Source organism: Nicotiana sylvestris, chromosome 9 (assembly GCF_000393655.2).
Source record: "Nicotiana sylvestris chromosome 9, ASM39365v2, whole genome shotgun sequence".
In the NCBI taxonomy this organism is placed as follows: Eukaryota; Viridiplantae; Streptophyta; class Magnoliopsida; order Solanales; family Solanaceae; genus Nicotiana; species Nicotiana sylvestris.
This window is the reverse complement of record NC_091065.1, coordinates 145,880,691-145,904,652: the sequence shown is the minus strand read 5'-3', so window position 1 is coordinate 145,904,652 and position 23,962 is coordinate 145,880,691. Positions and strand designations below refer to the sequence as shown.

The 23,962-nt window shown below is 37.4% G+C and overlaps 3 protein-coding genes across 4 annotated transcripts; 1 reads left to right on the top strand and 2 right to left on the bottom strand.

The window, feature by feature from the left end:
* The first annotated feature begins 3,604 nt into the window (after positions 1 to 3,604).
* On the top strand, positions 3,605 to 7,046 carry LOC104228421 (mitochondrial outer membrane protein porin of 34 kDa-like). Its single transcript, XM_009780888.2, has 6 exons — positions 3,605 to 3,736; positions 4,258 to 4,325; positions 5,466 to 5,576; positions 5,910 to 5,996; positions 6,107 to 6,315; positions 6,497 to 7,046. Exons 1-6 carry the CDS (start codon positions 3,688 to 3,690, stop codon positions 6,801 to 6,803), a joined length of 831 nt encoding a protein of 276 aa, XP_009779190.1. The 5' UTR covers positions 3,605 to 3,687; the 3' UTR covers positions 6,804 to 7,046.
* A 1,175-nt stretch (positions 7,047 to 8,221) lies between these two features.
* LOC104228420 (hypersensitive-induced response protein 1) lies at positions 8,222 to 14,587 on the bottom strand. 2 transcript variants are annotated; one of them, XM_009780887.2, is made up of 7 exons: positions 14,388 to 14,587; positions 13,415 to 13,472; positions 12,290 to 12,488; positions 11,885 to 12,005; positions 9,220 to 9,311; positions 9,026 to 9,122; positions 8,222 to 8,780 (listed from the first exon to the last, which is right to left on the bottom strand). In XM_009780887.2, the coding sequence occupies exons 3-7, from the start codon at positions 12,476 to 12,478 to the stop codon at positions 8,419 to 8,421; spliced, it is 861 nt and encodes a 286-aa protein (XP_009779189.1). In that variant the 5' UTR covers positions 12,479 to 12,488; positions 13,415 to 13,472; positions 14,388 to 14,587; the 3' UTR covers positions 8,222 to 8,418. The 2 variants fall into 2 exon arrangements, with proteins under 2 accessions (XP_009779189.1, XP_009779188.1); XM_009780886.2 differs by lacking the exon at positions 13,415 to 13,472.
* Positions 14,588 to 21,170: 6,583 nt separating this feature from the next.
* On the bottom strand, positions 21,171 to 23,194 carry LOC138878376 (uncharacterized). Its single transcript, XM_070158046.1, has 3 exons — positions 23,130 to 23,194; positions 21,908 to 23,025; positions 21,171 to 21,499 (listed from the first exon to the last, which is right to left on the bottom strand). Exons 1-3 carry the CDS (start codon positions 23,192 to 23,194, stop codon positions 21,171 to 21,173), a joined length of 1,512 nt encoding a protein of 503 aa, XP_070014147.1.
* Positions 23,195 to 23,962: the final 768 nt, after the last annotated feature.

The following is a 23,962-nucleotide window of genomic DNA, read 5'->3' as shown; positions in this document are numbered from 1 at the left end:
ATGTATGGGACATTGATTTTATGGGCCCGTTTGTTAGCTCGTGTGGGAACACATACATTCTTGTGGCGGTTGATTATGTTTCAAAGTGGGTTGAAGCCGTGGCTTTACCAAACAATGAGGCCCAAAGTGTTGTTGCGTTTCTCAAGAAGAGCATTTTTACTAGGTTTGGCACTCCTCGTGCAATCATAAGTGATGGGGGGTCTCATTTTTGTAAGAGAGCTTTTGACACTTTGCTTGCAAAGTATGGTGTCAATCACAAAGTTTCTACTCCTTATCATCCTCAAGCGAGTGGCCAAGTTGAAGTCTCAAACAGGGAAATCAAGAGTATATTATCAAAGACGGTCAATGCAAATAGGACCGCGGTCCAGTTGTGCGGACCACAAAAGAAGCCACCGCGGCCGCGGTGCATTTTGTGCGATCTGCGATGGACAACTTCAGAGAGGAGATTAGTCAAGCCAAGAGCCTTAGTGCAGCAACACTCGATTTTGTGTGGTCCGCACTAGCCCCGCAGGGGTATTTTTGTCCAGAATTTTTAGCCTAGTATAAATAGTTTCTTTTCCCATTTTTAGGTCATTAGATAGATTTTGGGACGGAGCTGCGCTCGTGAACTCCTCTCTTTTACCATTTTGAGTAATTTTAGCTTAGTTTCAACATTGAATCTTCAAGTTTTATCTAGTAATTAATTATTATGGGCTTTTCTTCATCTATTTCTTTGTTTTCTTCTATAATTATGAGTAGTTAGACCCATTAGCTAGGGTTGTGGCTCAACCCTAGTATGGGTAATTGATATGTCATGTGTTTTGATGCTTGATTGTCTATGAGTGTTTGATATTTGGACTAATTTAGGATTTTAATGTTGAATTAGTGGTTGCAAACACTAGCTTATGCCTAGTAAACTTTGGCTCTTCTTGAAAAAGAGCCTAAGTCCATGAAATTGGTCCAACAAGGAATTGAGGCGTATTCAAGAGATTGATAGCCCCAATTAAAGGGTTAAACCTAGAGATAGTAATACCTGACTTGAACCTCAATTGCTTGCACAAATTTGCATACCCAATTGGTCTTGAGAAAGTCAATTGGGGCAAAATCACTTGAACTACCGAGAGGTATAGAGTGAGTAGAATCGTGCAATGGTTATATCATACTCCCCAAATGTGACAATCTAACCTTAGACTCAAGAATCCGCCAATTAACCACCTAGGAGAAAGTCATTATTCTAGTGCCTTTTATCTATTTGATCAACTCTCAATAGTTTAATCTTAGCTTTACTTAGCATAATTTAGCATTGTAGTAGTATAAAATTAGAAGTAAAACCAAAACAAACAATGTTTAGAAGTGCAATTAGGAACAATTACACAACTCCCATTTAGATAGAAACTCAACTCCAATATCTAGCTCATTGTGGAAATTGATCCCGACCTTCTCGGGTAAAAGCTGCTTCGACCTCTCTTGCTACTTTGTAGCAGTACAAGGTTGGATTCGATCAACCATCAATATTGGGTATACATACCCGACTCTACATCCTCAATATCCCATCATCACCAATAGTCACATCTCTAGCCAAGTTAGTGTAACGGACAGCATACTCCGAGACAGTCATAGTACCCTAGCGCAAATGCTCAAACTCTGCGCGCTATGCATCCTTGAGGCTCTGAGGAACATACTCTCTCAGGAACATATCTGAAAAACTGAGTCAAAGTCAGGGAAGCTGCATCATCCGGACTGTCTAGCTCATAAGTACGCCACCACTCATAGGCAGCTCCTCGAAGCTGAAAGGTAGTGAAGAAAACCCCGCTCGATCCAGATATACCTATGGTATGGAGGATACAGTAGCACTCATCTAGAAATCACATAGCATCATCTGATGCTAGACCACTGAATACAGGAGGCTTGTAGTTCTTGAACCTCTCAAGCCTCAGTTGCTCATCCTCGGAAGCCGCTGCCCTATCCTTGGGCTGATCTGGGACTGCAGGTTGTACAGGAATAATTTCTGGGACCTGATCAACATGGACTCGCTGCTCAGGAGTGCGGGCGGTGGGAGTCTGTGCTCCTCCCCCAGCCTGAGATATAGCATCCATTTTTCTCCGACGAACAAAACCTACAAAGACTCAACAACTCTAATCCATGAGTAAAAGCTGCAGAAAATGGGATTGAAGTTTTGTGGGCGGTCAATGAAATTGTTATTGTGTAGTGGCCGTTATTAATTGTTACATTATTTTCAAGACTGAAGAAGGGGAGGTGGATTAACGGCGGAAGGAAGAGGCGCTACTGATTTGGTGAAGATGAAATATTTTGAGAAGAAATTAAAATTAATGTGTGAAAAATTAAAAATCTAATGAGACCCACATAAAAATTATGGTGGTCCACATAAAATAAAGTTAAATTTAACTGAATAAAGAAGAAGAAAACAACCTTAATTTTGAGGGTTTCACGTGCTTAGAATTAAATATAAAGCACACATTTTGCCATGTCAGTGTGAATGGTTCACGAGGTCGCACTTTAGTGGAGAAGAAGTGTTGAAGTGATAAACGGGCCAGTTGATGTGTCTGGCTAATCGTTGAGGTCAATTTAAATGGGCTGTTTATGTATTTCGTTTTTTTATATTTATTTTATAAATGGAGCATTTTGATCATAATATTTTTAAAAGTGGCTGTTAATGTCTTTTTTCTCTTAAAAAATAGAGCACGAGGGTGTATACATGAAGGAGACAGAAAGAGTTGAGCTGGAAATGTCAATAGGAAGAGAGTGTTTGGTCAATTCATTGCCAAAGAGGGGCAGATAGAATGATATTGCTGAGAATTAGGTTTTAAAAAGTTTAGTAAACTGGCTCGCAATTTTCCTCAATGATTCCGATTGAAAAAAGGTGAGAAAATGAGTTTATCTGGAATAATTATATTTGAGGGAATAATGTAAGTTCTCAGTTTGAAGAAATATTTGCATTAATTCATATACAACTATAGTTTCACCATGTACTTTTAGGTAAACATTTTACTGTATATATGTGTTGTAAAGCATATTTCTTATGTTTGATTGGAAATGAAATTAAAAGAGGAAAAATGTGAATATAATTCATTCATTAAGATTAAAATGAAATATTTAAGTTAAATTATTGTAAATATAAAAATATATTATATTTTTGTGACATATTGAAAGCGAAAGTGTTGCAGGAAATGATTATCTATAATAATACAAATATTATTTGACTTTATAAAAGTAAACTTAATATGTTACGATATGTTTTTTTTTTTTTTGTAATTGTCATTGTTTTATAATTTGTAAATTAATCTAAAATTAAAACTGAACACAGATTTGAATAAGCAAATCTTGTACAAAAAACCTTTTCGTGATGAACAATACATGTCCTCCATTATCTTGTTGCCAAAGAAATAAAAAAATCCTACCCCTCTTCCAAGCCAGCACTACACTTAAACTATTACACGCCACGTGTCCTCACATTCCACAACTCATCGCCACAATCCACCGTTCAGCAAAACGCCAACACTACAGAGCCTTAATATCAACGGTCCAGATCACTCGAAGTACACGCAGTAACACCGTTTCAAAAGTGTCATACAAATTAGGGCTTTTGTATATATACCCCCTCCCCCACATTTTCACTCAGCTTCTCCATAGCTACAGAGCTTTTTCTCTCCATATATTTTCTTTTCTTCTTCAATTTTAGATTGAAACATGGGCAAGGGACCTGGACTTTACTCCGATATCGGCAAGAGGGCCCGAGGTTCGTTTCTATTTACTCCTATTTGATATTTTCTTTTGAAAATCTTACAGTCAAGTGGGATCTAGAATTTGAAATTAGTATGTGTACATTTTATGTGTGTGTGTGTAGTTCGAGTTGGAGATAATTGGTGGAGATGCGGATCTGCAATTTGAAACTAGTGATTGTACATTTTAATACATATATATATATATATGTATACATATATATATATATATATATATTCATTCAGCGAGGAGATGGATCTAGAATATGAAACCAGTGAGTGAGTGTGTGTAATGTATAGGTATCTCTAAATATTTTGATAAAGTTTTATTACATATATGTTCGTTTGAGTTCGAGGTAATTGGGTGCAAGTTTCAAGTATGTAGGTATATACATGTCCAGAGTAGAGGCAGTTGTATATAGTTTTTTTAATTAAGTTTTGCTGTTCGATAGATGAAATGCTGTACTGATTTCGTTTATTTGGTTTGTGATTTGTTGTTTCTTTTGGTGATGTTGTGTTTGTGTATTGTGTTGAACAGATCTTCTGTACAGGGACTACCAGACTGACCACAAATTCACAATTACTACCTACTCTCCTACTGGAGTTGTGAGTTTTCTCTTTAGTTTGATGAGGATCTGTTCTTTATCCTCTTTAGCTAGAGTTCTTTTCTATATATCCATGTGTGACACTGGACAGCGGCTGTTCAATGATAGAAAATTTGGCTCGTTGATTTTCTTTCCGTGTATTAACTTAATATAAATTCACGGACATTTACTTTTTTTTTTCATGAGTGAATTCACATAGACATCTGTATCCATGTATGGTTGAATTATTCACTGACATGTAGTCTAATATTAGACATTACGGAGCATTTTTTTTACCACATATTGTCCGTATTGTAGGTGTTTGTTGTCATTATTGGTTTCCATGTTGATAGTATTTGCATTAGTTATGTGGTAATTGATGTTTATACTGAATTCAATTCCAAATTCAGTTGTGGATAACAAGCGTATTACAATACCTGCAATAGAGTATATCATGATGAAAAAAGTCATCTAGACTGTTACTTTTAGCTAACCAACTCTTGCTCTCATTTATTCAACTAGTCTTTGTAATGCCGGTTTTCGAATTATAAAGAAATTTCTAAAATATTAAATTTTGTCTTGAAATTATTCTTAATTTGAGATAACTAAATTATTTGAGATAATTTAAATTGATGATTTTAAATATTACTAGTTATTTTTAATCACATAGAGAAACCATATTGAGTTAATGGACTGGCCAATGAAACAAACTTCTGTCCAATTTAACAATAAACATCATCTTCCTGCACTATAATTCGTGTGTAACTTCCTGCTAACCAAAGGATAACGTGGATGGTTAATATGTGTAGAAATTCAAAGCACTTTTTTCTATTCTCATAGTTACTCGAGTAGTGATATCTTATCTGATACACATGCTATCTTTTGTGCTTGCTGAACTTTGGAATTTTGGTGTTTTCTCATCCTATGTCCTGATATGAAGGAAATGATAGTAACCTCTAGCTTCGAGCTGTTTGCCACCGTCCATTTTGCATCAGAAAATTTTCTGGATATTGACCGTGCTTTAGTTTGATTCTAGTTGCAAGTTTCTCGTGCACCGGTACTTATAGACTCACTGAAATATGTGGAGATATATATCCGTGTACTTTGTTATCCTATTTTCTTACAATTTATTCTGCAACTTAAACCTCTTCATCTTTTGTAGGCTATTACATCATCAGGACTGAAGAAAGGTGATCTATTTCTGGCTGATGTTAACACTCAATTGAAGAACAAGAATGTTACAACAGATATAAAAGTAGACACAAACTCAAATGTGAGCACTTCTGCTTACTCCCTTTTAAGTGGATATATTTGCCTCTTACTGTTGTGGTGTGTCACATTATCGTTTTTATTGACAATGATCCTTGTACATCTGGCCTCTAGCTATGACTCAACAAGTGCCTTGAACAACCCAAACAGAGACATATATTGCAAGCGTTAAAAACTTTCTTTGATCAATTATAGATTGGTTTTCTAATGTACTGTCTTTATCCTTCTTTCTTCGACTCTCAGACCGTATATACCACAAATTTATTTGTCTTTTTATTCTTGAGATATCTGCCATCACACATATCGTAAGCTGACTTGATTTTGTCCTCAACGCTAGCTTTTGGCAACTGTTACGGTTGATGAAGCTGCTCCTGGGTTGAAGACAATTCTTAGCTTCAGAATTCCTGATCAGAGTTCTGCAAAGGTAAACAGCTATTTCCTTTAAGCTTTGTTTGCTATCAAATGTTATAGAAATAAGAAAGAGTCGATTTGTATTGCTGCTGCTTATTTTGTTATTTGTTTTGGTCGTGACAGCTGGAAGTTCAATATTTGCATGACTATGCTGGGATTAGCACCAGTCTTGGGTTGACAGCTAACCCCATTGTCAACTTCTCTGGTGTTGTGGGAACTAATCTTCTCTCTCTGGGAACTGATCTATCCTTTGACACCAAGGTGGGAGCTATCACCAAGTGTAATGCAGGCTTGAGCTTCACAAATACCGACCTCATTGCTTCTTTGAATCTGTGAGTTTTCACTAATGTAGGATATCTTTCTTGAGAACTGACCATGTATTATCACGTTGGGTGTATTTAACATGTCAACCTGCTTTCCATGCTCCGTTGAGCATTTAAGATTTGTTACAAAAGGCGTAATTCAGTGTTTGATTAGCTTACTTGTCAATATGGATGTACTGTGACATATCAGGAATGACAAGGGAGACGCGTTGAGTGCATCGTACTACCACATAGTCAGTCCCCTGACTATGACTGCTGTTAGTGCTGAGGTGACACACAGCTTCTGTACCAATGAGAACACCATCACTGTTGGAACTCAGCATCAGTTGGATCCTTTGACCACTGTGAAGGCAAGAGTTAACAACCTTGGCAAGGCAAATGCTCTGATCCAACATGAGTGGCGTCCAAAGTCACTCTTCACCATCTCAGGAGAAGTGGACACCAAAGCTGTTGACAAAAGTGCCAAATTTGGACTGGCCTTGGCTCTCAAGCCATAGGACAATCACCTATAGACATGGGGTTCTAGTTAGAAGACTTGTTTGTGGCAATTTATTTGGTGGTTCTGGACTGTAAAAATAATTCTAGGGTGGTTGCTTCAACCAACGTCTTTGTCATTTTGAGTTCGTACATTCTTATTCCCCTTTTTTGAAACTGATGATGGGTGCCCCTTATCCCTAAACACTTGAGAGGTTTCTGCTCGAGATTTTAGTCCGATTAAAAGCATCAATTTTTGAAGATCATCATCTGTTTAAGGTTTCTGCTCGCTACTCCTGTAATTGTTTGTTGGTTGTCATTAGCTAGCCTGTTGTTTAAGGAGATTTTTAGGCTTACTGCGGGTTTGTTACAGATGGAATGCAACGGTCTAAGGCTTTGAGAAATATATTGAGCATATAAAGGAGGAGCCGAGCTCTTTCTATAAATAAAGAAAATACAAAATTGATCTTCATTAATTCTTCTGCCAATACCCAATTTTTGTGAAAACAGCAAATTATTAGAGGAATACCACTTGAATATTGATCTTCATCATTTCTTCTCCCAACACCTAATTCTTGTGAAAACAGCAAATTATTAGAGTACCACTTCAACCGTCATTCATTAGGCTGCACTACGCAAATGGAGAGAGGCCTCCTCTCCTTCTCACACCAACGGAAAAGCCAAATCTTTCTAGGAAATATGTCATGTTCAATTTACTCTGACAAGATTTACCTTTTAATTTATTCAAATAGCTAATTCGTTCTTTTGTTGGAGGGGTAGAACCTAGACATGATAAAAGCATGATCATTACTGTATTTATCTCCTCACTCAAGCTTCAACAAACTTCCTCTCTTGCTTTGCTTATATATTGCCACAAAATATACAGATCAGAATTCCAACTCTTGGGAAGAGACGCATGGGAAGAAAGAAAGAAACGGAAGCTAGAAGGCTTATTGATTGTGCTTGAATTGGATCATTAGAAGAACTAAATTAGAAAAAATATAAGAATAAATAAGAAGAGGAGCGAAGTGCTACAAAAAGAAGGTACAATTTTTTAGCCTATTTACAAGAGAGGAGATTATGTGAAAAATGTAACCATTTTTTCGTTTCGTTTGGCCACTGGCCATCTGCCTGGAGTTTCGAATTTATTTCAAGAATAGGCTGGACCAACCAGTTGTATCCTCTTTCGTCATAACTAGGAAAGAGAGTTGTCGTAAATTACTTCTAAATAAATTCAGAAGTTATATGTAAGAACCATGGAATAGTTGAAAGTTAAATGTCTACCAAAACAAAGGCGAAAAATGTACAATACAAAATAAGAAGGAAGGCGGAATAGGAGGGAACTTTTGGGTAATTCAATTACTAGCAGATAATATAGGCTAGGTAAATGACATTTACTCTCCGGAAGGAAATACCTAAAAATGCCTAGAGACACATCGTATAGCAATATAATCAACTGCAAAACTTCGTTAGTCAGCATAGTTGATAAACAACCTATAAACCAGATGGTAAAACCAAAAGTGGCATGCATCAATCTATGGATTCTATAAGCACGAACACAAGTAAAGCTACCGTATCAAGACTGAACTAAAAGCAACGAACCACACAGGACTAACAATTATCCTTAGCTTTGTTAAACTAATGCTGAATACTTTCAGCCTGAAGAAGACCCTCGCGGATTTGAGAAGCAACGTCTTTGACAGCACCTGGTCCATGGGGAATAAACACAGCAGATGACTTGGAAGTAGCTCCAATCTCCTTCATCGTATCAAAATATTGAGTAACAAGAACCATGTCCATCACATCTTTCGCTGTTGTTCCAGGCACGTTCTCTGAGAAAGCAAGCACACTGTCTCGAAGACCATCCACAATGGCTTGACGCTGTCGAGCAATGCCAAGCCCTGATAAATACTTGGATTCAGCTTCTCCTTCAGCTCTCTTGATCTGCAATATTTTCTCTGCTTCGGCCTTCTCATTCGCAGCAACACGTAGTCTTGCAGCTGTTTTCACCAGCAAAGGTGTATCAGAACAATCACATGCACCACTAGGCAATAGATGACAAAAAAATAGTTACGGTTTCTGAAAAGAATATTGCATGCAGTCATTGTCTAGGCAATGCAACCACCTTTCGTGAAAAAGGAACAAGAAACAAGAAGAACATGATTAGCTCAATGTTGTCGCAAGCACTTAAAATTCAGATATCCAATTGACGAACAAATTATCTTCAGATGTAATTCGCCCTTACCAGCATTAATCTCATTCATTGCCCTCTTGACATGGGGATCTGGCTCTATATCCACAATGAGGGTTTGCACAATTTCATACCCATAAGCAGACATAGCCTGCAATTTTTAAGGAAAAAGGAAAAGAATATTAGCATAATTAAAATGAAAAGAGACCAAAACAGAGAACTGGTCGTTAAGGCAAAAATCATATAACCTTTTCAAGTTCTTCCTCTACTGCTTTAGCAATTTCGTTCTTCTGCTCAAATGCAGCATCCAACCCCAATCGTGGCACACTGGCCCTTATAACTAAAAGGAGATTTGATAGGCGTTATACCTCAAGCTCAGTATAAAAAAGTCATTGCGCTACATAGCAAGAAAGAATTACTTGGATACAAATATCTCGAACATAAACAGAAAAGATATATATATATATATATATACACACACACACACACACACTAGTTTCTAGACACGTGCGTTGCACGTATATCCATATCAATTAGTATAATTTTTTAAAATAATATAGATAATATTAAAATATGTATGTGACACGAAATTTTAAAAGCAATAATATAAGCTCAAATTGATTGATGGTTAACCTATTCGACCGATTTGTTCTTAAAAAAAAAGAATAAGCTCAAATTAATAATACCGAATTTTAAAAAGGAAGAATATAAGCTCAAGTTCATCAATGGTGAACCTATTCAACTAATTTGATCTACAAGAAAAAAAAAAGAAGAAGCTTTAATTAGTTCAATTCTGAGGAAGAGAACTATCAACCATAAAATATTATGAATACTTGGTATATTATTTGTTGGAATTCTCTCAAAATTGATATGTATTTCTAACTTTTGTCCAAGGTGAATTATAAAAATGACTATAAAACAAAAAAAAAAATTAATAATCATATGATTAACTAAAGGTTAAAATATTTTTCTTCTTTAACAGAAAGAAAAAAAAAGGTTCAAGAAAGAAAATAAGAAAGAGTGAATGAGTCTTGGTAAATTCGTTATTAAAATTCTACTCGGTGAGCTGACTTATTTGGCTTCCTTCTATCTAAGAATTCATAAAGATGATCGTAAAAATGAAAGAAAAAGATGAAGTTTTTAAATAGAGAACCACAACAGTAATCTAGAATGCATAATAAACATATAATTAATTAACGCATTATTAGAATAGTACTTAAGAAATAATTATATTACTTCTGATTACTACATAATTAGATAAAGATTTCTGGATGCAATACTATATGTAAAGCTTTACTAAAAATTAATGAAATGTAAGTTCTTGCATGTATGTTAAGGCACCAAGAAAATTACCTTAAATGATAATTTATCATATGATCATTCAGAAATTGTGCTAAAGGAACATGAAAAATGCAATCGAAGATGATGTATCATACATCTCAAAAAGTAACAAAATAAAAATATTGCTATCAAATCATAAAATGAAAAATAAAAAAGCAAAAGAGGAAAGGGAATGAAACAGAAAATGAAAGTAAGGTTTAAAGAACTGATAGAAACGGCACCACAAATAGGTTAAAAATTTTTATGGTGCATGTTTCATGAATTTCACAAAATTTCCTTTTATTATTTGAATTATCAAGGAATTTTTACGCAGAAGCATAACAAGGTAAAATATCCTAATAAACTGTAGAATTAGCAAAACACTAATAAAAGTATCTGAAAAAGAAATAAATTTACCTGATTTGGCTCTTATATTTTGGTTTTGTGTTTTGCAGACAATGAAAAGATATGCCATTTTGAAGAACTATTTTTGTTAAAATGATAATGGCTTGACAGGAGGAACAATTGCTTAATTGACTTAGTTCTCCATTTTTTTTATATTTGAACATGATTTAACTTAACAAATAAATAAATGATGAAAAATGGTTGATGTAAATTGTATAGAGTTACTTCAACTTCCCCAGTAATATTAGTTTAAAGTTTGTAATTATTGTTGAAAGTTAACTCCAAAACATTAAATAGGCATTCTAAAGGTTGCAGTAAGTATTGGAATAGGAAAGGAATTCCAACACCTTGAATAGGGTATAACAAGTGAGAATTGCAGCCGGCCATGTATGGATTTATTTATCTTATTTTATTTTAATATAATATTACAATTAATTGAAAGGTAAATTTATTTTTTTGTACTAAAAAAATATAAAAGTGTTTAATTAAAGGGTAAATTAGTCGCTTAACTTTTAATGGGTAATTTAGTAATTCAACTTTATCTTTGAGGCTTCCCACTTATAATATAGTATGATGATATGATATGATATATATATATAACAGTCACGAAGCCTCTTATGTTGCTGTCATTATTTCTATTGTTTTCTGTCGATAGTACTGATATATTGTCTCTCTTTTCGTCTTCTTGAGCCGAGGGTCTTCCGGAAACAGCCTCTCTACTCCCTCGGGGTAGGGGTATGGTCTCCGTACACTCTACCCTCCCCAGACCCCACTTGTGGGATTTTACTAGGTTGTTGTTGTACATCAATAGAGACTATTGAACATCTTTTGTTCACCAAAAAAAAAAAAAAAAACATGCCATATAATATCAACATTAGCAGGAACACAAATACTGATACTGGGAAAAGTCTGTAAAGATGCATCAATAGATTAGGTTAAGCAAAATATACAGTGTGGTATATCAAAAGACAGCTTGCCAATCACTAAACAGATTTCCACCCCATTGTTCTCCAAGTTTATGACACTTTTTCAACCCCCTCCCCCTTTTCAGCCCTTTCGTACTTCTTATGTTGCGAGTAGATTAGAGGCAGAGGAAGGGCAAAAATGAAGTCAAACTTATACTACTTCATCCACAAGCTCCTCATCTTTCCATGGCAACAATTAGAGAGCATAGATCTCAGAACATACCATCAAAAACATAGGACTGGATCTGTCCTTTGGTGTTAGAGAGCTTGTAAAATGCATCAGCTGCATTTTCTGCTAACGCTCTGTACTGAATGGATGCTACAACAGTCACAAAAACATTGTCCTGGTACAACGAGAGCAATGCTTAGTCTTGTGATGATCAAACTAGCAAGATGCAGAAAGGAGACATTCACTAGAACTAAAAAGATATAAGGTTCAGGGGAAGGAGAAACTAATATAACCTCACAAAATGACAAAAATTAGATCAAGATTTTTTCTTTTGGGATTTAGTGATAGATCCATGAACACAATTTTCAAATAGGAAGACCATCAATGAGTTTAGAACTGTCATAAAAAGCAATAAATCAGAACGAGTTAGATATTCGATATAGTGCAATGCAGAAGTACCTTTGTTTTTGTCTCGCAACGAACATCAAGCTGCTGTAGTCGCAATGAGAGATAACCAGGGACCTGATACCCAAGACACCAAGGCAAACAGTGACACCCTGGCTCCAGCACTTCGTCAAACTTACCGAAGTGTTCTTTCACAGCAACAGTTGACTGATCTACTTGAATGCAACCGAGCGCTTGACCCATAGTTCAAAATCTACAAGCATCATGTTAAGAAGCGTGACTTGCAAATTAGGAATTACAAATTATCAAGTTGCACATACATAATATATTACTTAAAATTCAACGTCTTCATTTAGTTATCATATATAATCTAACATTTCTGAATGCTGATCGTTAGTTACAAGTCAAAGAAAAAGTTACATGTGGAAGCATCTTATAACAAAAACAGTTAATCAACACAAAAAATCAGCATCTTATTGACATGTTCCAGAAGAAAAACTAGTCAATTACTTCTTCTTTTTATGACGATGGTGTCCAGGCTAGCTTGCTAGTACAATTGACAATTGAAAAGGTTTAATAGTAGGATTATGCTCAAATTTAGGAATGTTCGACAAAATCAGTTAGAGTTCTCAAACAAATACCTCAAGCATGCAATGTTTTCAGCAAGGCAGATTCAGGATTTTACAGTTCGAGTTGAGGATTCTACCACAACCCATTTGATTTAGTGGATTCGAAATCTGTTATTTGTATTTATTAAGTGAAGTTTTTAACACATAAAGGGTTTGAGCCAAATCACCGGGTTCTGATGAACACATAACTAAAACAATATCCGCCCCTGGGTTTCATGACACCGAAAGGCAACTAAGTGCAAAATTCGCATTAAATTAATCGCCAATATACACATAAAACAGAAAATGCAGGACACAATGAAAGCTATGACGGATCAAGGAAATTCATCAGAAATGAAGTATCAGTAAACTGACCATGCAAACATACCAAAAATTTATCCACCTATCAGCATAAAAAGCCACCTGAAAATTGAAATAATCTAACTCACTCGAACCTAGTTCTCAAAATTGTATGAACTAAAACCAATCACAAATATATCAAACGAAATTGACATAAGTGCATACACTTAGAAAAGAATCATGCATACACTGTCAAAATACTTTGACAAACCTCAACTCCTAACCAGAAGCCTCAATTCCTCACAGGATCATCAAATAAAACATCTGAACTACAAAAACAATGAAAATTCTTCACATACATGCAAAAATATATAATCACACACATACACCATCAAGTACCTGGAAATAACCTCAAATTTTTAATCACAGACCTCAATTCATCACAGATCATCAAATAAAATAGCCGAAATTCAAGCACACGATAAATTCTTCGCTTAAATGCAAAAACTACACATATTTAGGCCAGTAAAGGAAAAAATTTGTGAAGTGTTCAAATACGAGAAGAAGCAAAATGCTAAAGAGGAAAACCTAGTTTTTAACATTGTATGAACTAACAACAATTCATAATATATCAAACAACATTGATATAAGCGCATACACACACGGGATCACACATATACACTGTCAAATAGTTTGAAAACCCTCAAATTCTTAACCACAAACCTCATTTCACCGCAGAATTTTAAACAAATAAAAAACAGTCAAAATTCAAACACTGATAAATTAACGCCCCCCTGAAATTTGAATTATATTCTAAGAAATTGTACGAACTAAGAACAATTCACAACATTTTAAGCGAACTCGATCTAAGAGCATACGCTTATATTAAGGATCACACGTGTAAACAGTTAAAATCCTCCGAATAACCTCATTTCACCAAAGAATTATCAAATAAAATAGCCAAATTTCAAAGACAAAGAAAACTAAACGCCGCCAGAAATTCGAATTATTCAAATTCACGAGAGAAAACCTAGTTATCGAAATTGTACGAACTAACAATAAATCACACTATAGTACACGAAAATCAATATAATAAGCGCATATGTCAATATAAGAATCGCACGCATACACCGTCAAAATACTCCGTATAACCTCAATGCATCACAAAATCGTCAACAAATATAGCGGAAATTCAAACTATTTGCATACGTACATGCAAAAATACACATATTTAGGTCGGTTACCTGTGAAGTGAGTAAAAGCGTGAAGAAGCAAAGGCTAAAGAGTAACAATTTCTTGCTCAAGAAGATAAACAGAGACTACATACAGCTATACATAATTGTTTTTTTAAGAAAAAAGAAATGCTGAAATCAGAAATGATTCTGAAAATGGTAGCACTCGAACGGTTTTTGCGTGACTCGTGCCCCGACCCACGGTTTTATTGTTTGCTTGCTGCTTTGGTTTTTATCCAACTTTGGATCACGACCCACTGTAGGTTAAAAGTACAATTTTAGCCTGCTTTGCGGCCTCAGCAGTGAAAGATTTAAATTTACCACTCTACTTACTGTACCAAATAGTTGCTCAATTTACTACTTTAAGGTGATGGGTGGAGAAAATAATTTTTAAAAGGAAAAAAGAGCTCTCACGCTCCTAAAACAAGTGTAATACACTTGCTGTGCCACCTAATCAAATTATGTCTAATACTATACAACTACAAGAAGAAGAAACCTAATGTATTCTTGTAAATGAAGTCTGGGGAAGGTAGTGTGTGCAGACCTTGCTCCTAATTTATAGAGATAGAGAAGTTGTTTCCGATAGACCATCGGCTCAAGAGCCAGTGGAGATAAAGCAACAAGTAGCAAACAATAGGAACAACAATGTATTATGGTAACGACGTGAATGACACATCATATATTAGTAAAGAACCATGAATAAGATAATACAAAAATAGTCCTAGTTCTACTGGTAAGCTTAGGAGGAACACACTACTATCTGTCAACCTACAACTCTAATCCTCGACCTCCACACCTTTCTATCGAGGGTCATATCCTCGGTAAGCTGGAGCAATGACATGTCTTGCCTAACTACCTATCACCCAATACTTCTTAAGCCTACCTTTTTCCTTCCTCAGACCCTCCATAGACAACCTCTCACACTTCCTGACCGGAGCATTTATGTCTCTCCTTGTTATGTCTAATAGGTATTCAATAAGTACTAGCCTTAATTTAACTGTCAAAATGAAAGTATCAAACAAGAGGTCGTTTGTGTACAACAACAACAACAACAACAACAACAACAACAACCCAGTATAATCCCACAAGTGGGGTCTGGAGGGGTAATATGTACGCAGACCTTACCCCTACCCCGATGGGCAGAGAGACTGTTTCCAGGAGACCCTCGGCTCAACACAGCGACAAAAGACGATATATTAGTACTATCAATAGACTCATAATAAAATAGCATAAAATAACATAGCATAACATAAACTAAAAATACCAGCAATATAAGAAATATAGGAAGTACGATAAAGATGAAAGATATAATAATATCCAGCAGATAAAGCCCTGCATCAGTAGCTGACCAGTGGCATCCTATGACTAACTCCTAACTGGCTAGTCTCACTCTAGTGCGCTGTAGAAATACTCACAACTTCCCCTAGCCTACAACCTTAATGCTCGACCTCCACAATTCCCTATCAAGGGCCATGTCCTCAGTAATCCTAAGTCGCGTCATGTCCTGCCTGATCACCTCTCCCCAATACTTCTTAGGTCTCCCTCTACCTCTCCTCGTGCCCACCACAGCCAGTTGTTCACACCTCCTCACTGGTGCCTCAGTGCTCCTCCTCTGAATGTGCCCGAACCATCTGAGTCTTGCTTCCCGCATCTTATCCTCCATGGGGGCCACACCCACCTTCTCTCGAATATCTTCATTCCTAATCTTATCCATCCTTGTATGCCCGCACATCCACCTCAATATCCTCATCTCTGCTGCTTTCATCTTCTGGATGTGTGAGTTCTTAACCGGCCAACACTCGGTCCCATACAACACGGCAGGCCTAACCACTGCTCTACAAAACTTACCTTTTAGTAGCGTTGGAACTTTCTTGTCACACAGGACTCCCGACGCTAACCTCCACTTCATTCACCCCACCCCTGTACGGTGTGTGACATCCTCGTCGATCTCCCCGATCCCTTGAATGTAAAGCCTCACTTCCACTCCCGTTTCCGTCGGCTCGGCCCCAAATTTTCACTCGAGGTATTCCGTCTTCGTCCTGCTCAACCGAAGCCTTTAGACTCAAGGGCTTGTCTCCAAACCTCTAGTCTCTCGTTGACGCTGTTGATACCCAATTTTTCCCTATGTATTTTTATACTCAAAATACTTTCAAAATAGCATATGTATGCATATACAAGCACGCCCAAAGGCTTTGGTATTTTCCCAAATTTTTAAAGATTTTTAAAACTAATTTATGGCCTATTTTGCACTATAAAAACCAATAATTATTTCCAAAACTTGTCATTTTGGCGAATAATTTATTTTATTCTCGCATTTACACAAAATATAATTTACATGATTTTTGCATAATTTTACAAGTCCATTTGGTATTTTTAAACTAAAATTGCATGAAATTGCAATTTTAGCCTATTTCTCGATTTAATAGCATTCGTAATCACAAAATCATTTCTAATATTTTTAAATTAATACTTATGCATTTCTTATTAACTCGGTATTTTTATTTGATTTTTAAACACTATTTACTATTTTTATAAAATCAAAACGGGGAAAATTGGCTATTTAAATTGCAGTCCCTTTTTATTTCAATTGTAGCCCAAATTGCACCCTCAATTTCAACCCCAATCCAACCCAATTCCGACCCAATTTCATTAATTACCCGACCCACACCCTATTAATATAACCCGCCCGGATCACCATTTTAAATCGTGGCCGTTGATTATTTAGATCAACGGTCCACGTTAGCCCCTTCCTTAATTAAACCCACAAGATCCCTAACCCTAAATCATTTACACAAATGAGCCGCCCTTGTATCCCCTCGTCTCTCAAAATGCTCTCAACCACCCTCTGAAACCCTAGCCCTCTCCGCTGATCTCCGACCTCGTTCCACCGGAAATCATGGCTCCCCAGGCCCTGTGTAACCTATATCTACCCTCACGTACCTCTATACTCCTTTTGCTCGAGGTTTTAGAGTCCGACCTTGAAGACCTTGACTCAGAATCTCTCCGATTCAGTTTCTATGGCCATTCCCGGCTCATTTCCGGTGAGTCCTAGCCCTGTGAGTCCATCTCCGACTCAGGACCAGCCCGTTCCAGGCCTTTCTCATTTTTCTAGGGTTTTCTCTGAAACCCTAAGCCTTCGAGGTTTTCTTTGTTTCTCTCTAAGATCCACTTCAGATCCGTGCTATTTTCTAGGATTTTTAAGTATTTTTCACATCTTTTCGATTTTTTGTTTTCAAAACTGTTCATCTTCTCAAAACTTAGGGTTTCTGTGATTTCTACTTGTTCTACTGTGATTTCTCGCATTATTTGGCTTTGCTGTAATTCCTAAATGTTTTCACTATGAATTCTGCGTATTTTTCTTTATTGTAATTCCTCCTAGGGTTTCCGAGTAATTTCTTTACTGTATTTTTCTTTACTTAGGTTTCCATGAATGTTTGTGTTCTCTGGACCTCCTGAGTTTATTTTTTGCCTGATTTTATATGCTTTCGACTCTACACTTGACTTATGGAAGAAACCCTAGATTTTGGAGAATTTTTTCAAACTACTTGTGTGCGATTGTTTGCTGCCTGCCTGATTTCAAAACTCTATTTCTCCAAACCCATCTCATGTTTCTGATTCTTGCTAAGCTTTGCAAGACCTTTTTATTCCTCGCATATCTATGTTCTTCTATTTTGATCACATGACTACACTGTTTGTTTAATCTTAGCCCTGCATGTTTAAGTTTATGCATCTTTTATAGTCAAACATTTTCCTTTCAAAATAACCCTAATTTTGGGGGTTGATTTCCTATGAATCTATTTTGATTCTTTCTTTTTGACTGATTTGGACCTATTCTCTGACTGAATTCAATACTGAGCTCGAATCCCTAATTCCTTGATTTACTATGTGATTAGTGATTCTATTCTTGCCTTATTTGCTTAAAACCGTGTATCTTTCAAAACTTTATATGTATTTACCCTTTATTTTACAATTTATTCTTGATTCTTCTTTCCATAAATGAAACTCTGTTTTATTACCTTAAGTCTGATTCCTTAATTAAAGGAAGTCATTTCCCTAATTGATTATGACTTGATACTAAGTTATTTTCTTGCCTTACTTACTGCTTACTTTCAAACTATAAAAAACCCCACCCCTTTTATTTAACAAAAAAAGGAGGAATAATTGCAAGTTCACACTCACTAAACTCTTTCTTCTCTTCTCTGCTCTTCTCTGCTACTTGTTCTGATTGGGTTTAGCCGGCTGAAAGCCAAGGCTAAGCTATAGGATTCTATCTGCCCTACTTGCTTTACTGTTTGAGTTTGCAACTGGTATGTCCATGATTTAAATACCATCTCCAAACTACGTGTTTATTTACCCTTTTCATATGTCTGTTTATGTTCGACTTTCTTACATTATGCAGTTAAACTTCAGCATGTTACATCCCTACCCCATATTCCCATGTCTTTGATTCTGTTATGCTTGTGTAAGTACTTTCCTGTACATCCCTTTCCCCAAGTCCCCGTGGCTTAACTCTGTTTGTTGGTACAAATGTTTTCATATCAATCCCTTTCCCTGAACCCCCTTTGTGTGTGAGTATTGTTTAGACTAGGGTGGCACTCTATTGTCATCCCTAGTTTAGAACCAGGTTGCTCTAAACCTATACTCAAATCAGTCCCATTCCCTTAACCCTGTTATGTGTTGAGCTTGACTCAAGTCTGGTGGTGTCCTAATCACCATACAGGCCTAAGTCTGACTTTCTAAAGTTTTCTCTCTTATTTGCTTGAACCAAGTAAAGGATTAGGGGTGTGCCAGTCCCATCCATGGCTAGGTATGACCACCCTTTGCTTTGGTCTCCTCTAATCCCCTCACTTTTATACTTATTCTTAGTTCTTTAAGTCCTACCCCCCTATGGTAAGCCACGCTTTGGGACCCTAGAGTTCCCTCTGAACTTGGATGCCGAAGGGCTGGTAATTCCACACATTACACTATTCTACTCAATCTTTAGGGTGTAAGCATTGCCTGGGCTTCCTGAAAGCCCTTGGAACTTTGAAACACTCTAAGAGAAGGCCTTGGAATCTGGAGCCCGGATTTGGTAAAATACATGTGTTGGACATTAAGGTTGCTTTGGGCTTCCTCGGGTCCGTTTTAATTTTGATGTATTTATTTTTTAGTCTTTCCCTTCCACTTTTGTAATAACTTTGTAATACTAGTAAAAGGGTGTGGGAGGGGTTTATGTTGTTTGCATCAGTCAATGAGTAGAAATCATGCATATAGGACTTCAATATTGCAAATCATCTAGAAATCATGCCTATAGGACCTTAACGTTGCAAATCACTTAGAAATCATGCCTATAGGGTTTAAAATTGCATACCATTCAGAAATCATGCCTATAGAATTTTGTATCACAAGCATGATAGAAATCATGTCTATAGGAACTGCATATGCGTTAGGCAAACTGTAGGATAATTACGCTCATCTTTTACCAATGCTTTAACAACCCCCTTTAAAAATCGAAACGTAGATGTCATGCCTATAGGATTAATTGCAACTCGCTTGATCCGTTTAAGTAACAATAGTCTGTCAATTGGTTCTTAACGTTCTTTAAGTAATGTTTTCAACAAAACTCTTTTGTAAACCATGTGTGCTTTCAAACTCTACAAATCTGCATTCTTTTCTATGAACAGTTTTTTTTCTTAAATAGTTCTGCCTAAGCATTTTAATCAGTCCCTGAAACTGCCTTTAAAACAATTCTGCAACCAAATTCTTTTCTAAAAAATATTCCTGCCTTCAAAATTCTTGCATAACTCTTTTGCTTTTTCACTCAAATAGTTTGATGCTTTCAAAATCTGTACTTTCCTTTAACATTCTTCTGCATCTGATTACCTCTTCTGAAATCAGTATTTTCTAAATCATTCGCCTAAAATACTTTTGATTTCTAACAAACCGGACCCGAGGGGCTCAAAGTAGACTTATTATCCAACTCTATGTGTTAAACTAATCTGTCCACTGTCAGTTTTAATCTTAAAACCAAATCAGTAATTGTAAGACATGCTAAAATAATTGCTATGTGATTTATGGGGTTTGTGTGAGCCTTTTGAGTATTTGTTTTATTTCCCACTTATCTGCTATTTGTTTTGATTGACGCCTAGTATTTTATCCTTTTGAAACTCCATATATGCCTCTACCCCTTCCTTTCCTTTAGGATTAGAACTCCAAACACCCCGGGACTAATAGGTCGGGACGGGTACTATCATGCAATAAGCAAAATGAGACTAATCGCGTTTAATACCTTGACGGGGTGGGAAGGGTAGAATATGGAGATGATGACCGATGTGCTAATATCACGTGCGACCCCTCTTCTGAGGAGTGATTGCTGGATATTGCATTGAAGTGATCCATATTATATTTAAACCTAGGACCCCTTTTCTCCTTCTTTAGTTATTGATGTTTTCTTAAATTAATGTTTCTTCAACTAAGCTTTCTCCTTTTAAAATCACTTGTGTCTTTCTTCTTTCAAAATTTTTCAACTTGTTATGTGCAAACTTTGCTTGTTTATTCCTACTCTTCTTAAAATCATAATTAAGCACGGTCGGGAACCACACTAGTGGATCTTGAGGGGTGTCTAACACCTTCCCCTCAAGATAATCTCAAGCCCTTACCCGAACTCTGGTTTATCTTTCAAAAATCTTATCTTCTTTAAAAGTGTCCTAATGCACTATAATCATTAGGTGGCGACTCTTCAAATTTCATAACCCGATTCCTCGAAAGGGAATAAGAGTTGTTTTGTCCATAATGTTGTAAACCCGATTTCGCTCTTTAGGAAAAAGGGGGGCGTCGACAGACGCCGCCTCGTGTCTCATCAATTAGAACTATGTCATCAGCAAATAGCATGCACCATGGCACATCTCCTTGAATATGATGAGTTAGTGCATACATCACCAGGGCAAATAGGAAAGGGCTGAACGCAGACCCTTGGTGTAACCCCGTAACAACCGAAAAGTGCTCGGAGTTGCCTCTTACTGTCCTAACTCGAGTCTTAGCTCCATCATTCATGTCTTTAATCACCTTAATGTAGGCCGCCGGGACCCCTTTAACCTCTAAGAAGCTCCATAAGACCTCCCTAGGAACTCTGTCGTACGCTTTCTCTAGATCAATAAACACCATGTGGAGATCCTTCTTCTTATCCTTGTATTGTTCCACCATCCTCCTAATAAGGTGGATAGCTTCTGTGGTAGATCGCCCCGGCATGAACCCGAACTGGTTGTCTGAAATAGACACCGTCTTTCGCACTCTTATTTCTACCACTCTCTCCTAGACTTTCATGGTATGCCAGAGTAATTTGATACCCCTATAGTTGTTACAGCTCTGGATATCGCCTTTGTTTTTATACAACGGAACCATTGTACTCCACCTCCACTCTTCAGGTATCCTATTAGTCTTGAATATAACATTAAACAACCCAGTAAGCCATTCCAAGCCTGCTCTTCCCACACACCTCCAAAGTTCAACCGGAATTTCGTCTGGCCCGGTAGTTCTGCCCCTTCTCATCTTACGCATTGCCTCCATGACCTCATCAACCTCAATGTCCCTACAATAACTTAATTCATAGGGACTGTCGACATTCCTCAATTCACCTAGTAAAAAATCTTGATCCCCTTCTTTATTTAGGAGTTTATGAAAGTAGGTCTGCCATCTCCTCTTAATCTGGTCATCCCCCATCAAAACTTTGTTGTCATCATCTTTTATGCACCTCACTTGGTCCAGATCCCGAGCCGTCCTCTCTCTTACCTTAGCAATTCGGAATAACTTCTTCTCTCTGCCTTTGTTCCCTAGTTCCTCATACAGACGAGCAAAAGCTGCCGTCTTAGCCTCTGTCACTGCCATCTTCGCCTCATTCCTAGCTACCTTATACCTATCATTGTTCGCTCTCTTCTCCTCCTCATCGGTGCTCCCTATTAACCATAGGTAAGTCGTCTTCTTTGCTTCCACTTTACCTTGAACAACTACATTCCACCACCAGTCTCCTTTGTGGCCACCGGTGCGGCCCGAAGATGTCCCTAACACCTCTCTCACCTCCTTCCTTATACAGTTTGTCGTCGTCGACCACATAGTGTTTGTGTCCCCACTACTTCTCCAAGCTCCCATTGTCGATAACCTTCCTTCCAAATCTTGAGCTTTATCCTTAGTCAAAGCGTCCCACCTAATCCTCGGGCGTCCTCGTATTGACCTCTTCTTCCTCTTTATCCTAATACCAATGTCCATCACCAAAAGCCTATGCTGCGTCGCAAGGGTCTCTCCTAGGATAACTTTGCAATCCTCGCACAACCTTCTGTCGCATCTCCTGCGGATGAGATAGTCAATCTGAGTCTTCGCCACCGAACTTTGGTAAGTAACCAAGTGCTCCTCCCGCTTCGGAAAACATGAGTTCGCAATCACTAGATCGAATGCCTTGGCTAAGTCCAACAGCGAAGTGCCCCCTTCGTTCTGCTCCCCGAAACCAAAGTCGCCATTCACCTCAGTATAACCACCTGCCGACAACCCAATATGATCATTGAAATCTCCTCCTATGAATAACCTCTCGAAAGGCGGAATACTGCGAACGACTTCATCCAACTCCTCCCAAAAGCGCCTTTTAATCTCCTCATCTAGGCCCGCTTGCGGCGCGTACGCACTAATGACATTTAAAGTACACTTACCCACTACCAATTTAATAATTATTAGTCTATCATTCACTCGCCTAACCTCTACCACCGACTCTCTAAGATGGCTATCTACCAGGATACCCACTCCATTCTTACCTCTTCGGACTCCAGAGTACTACAACTTATACCCATCCACATTTTTCGCCCTCGATCCAACCCACCTAGTCTCCTAGACACATGATATATTAATCTTCCTCTTCTGAAGGATCTTTGCCAACTCTATAGACTTACTCGTTAGTGAACCTATGTTCCATGACCCGATTCTCAACTTATAGGCTCCCTTGCCCCCTTTACCTCCCCTACCTCCCGTCCCACCCCCTAACCCCGACCCCACACTCTGCCCCACCCGAGGACATGCCCTTAATCTATCATCCCAAACTGCAGCCACTACACCTACGACAATCTAAAGAAGACTCGCTAGTGCACAACGGACAACGAATCAAACTAGAAGGAAACAAGTGACTACTAGTACACTAGTAGAATGATTGAACTGAACTATTGTGAACTAAAGTAGCATCAATTTAGCTAACACAAAAAGAGAACGGGAGGTACCAACTCCCGAGAACCAAACCTGTGTTTATTTGCTGTACTCGATGTAGTTGTACGCTCACACACCGCTTCCCACCACCCTTTGCTGATGCCCGTCCAGGTTGCTCTCCTTTTCTAGTGCTCGTGCGCCCAACTTGTCTCCAACACTTCAAGAATTTCCCTGAAAACACCGAAAAACCACGACCCAAAAACCAAAAAGAGGGCAGTCACCGCTACCAATGGTGTAGCCCTGACAGTAGTAGGGGAAATGTGGGGAGAAAGCAAAGAACTACACAAAATTTACCAAGTTCTACCGTGGTACAACAAAATGAACAGATCAAAACTATACCCTCAAGAAAAATAAATCAAATCCGGAAT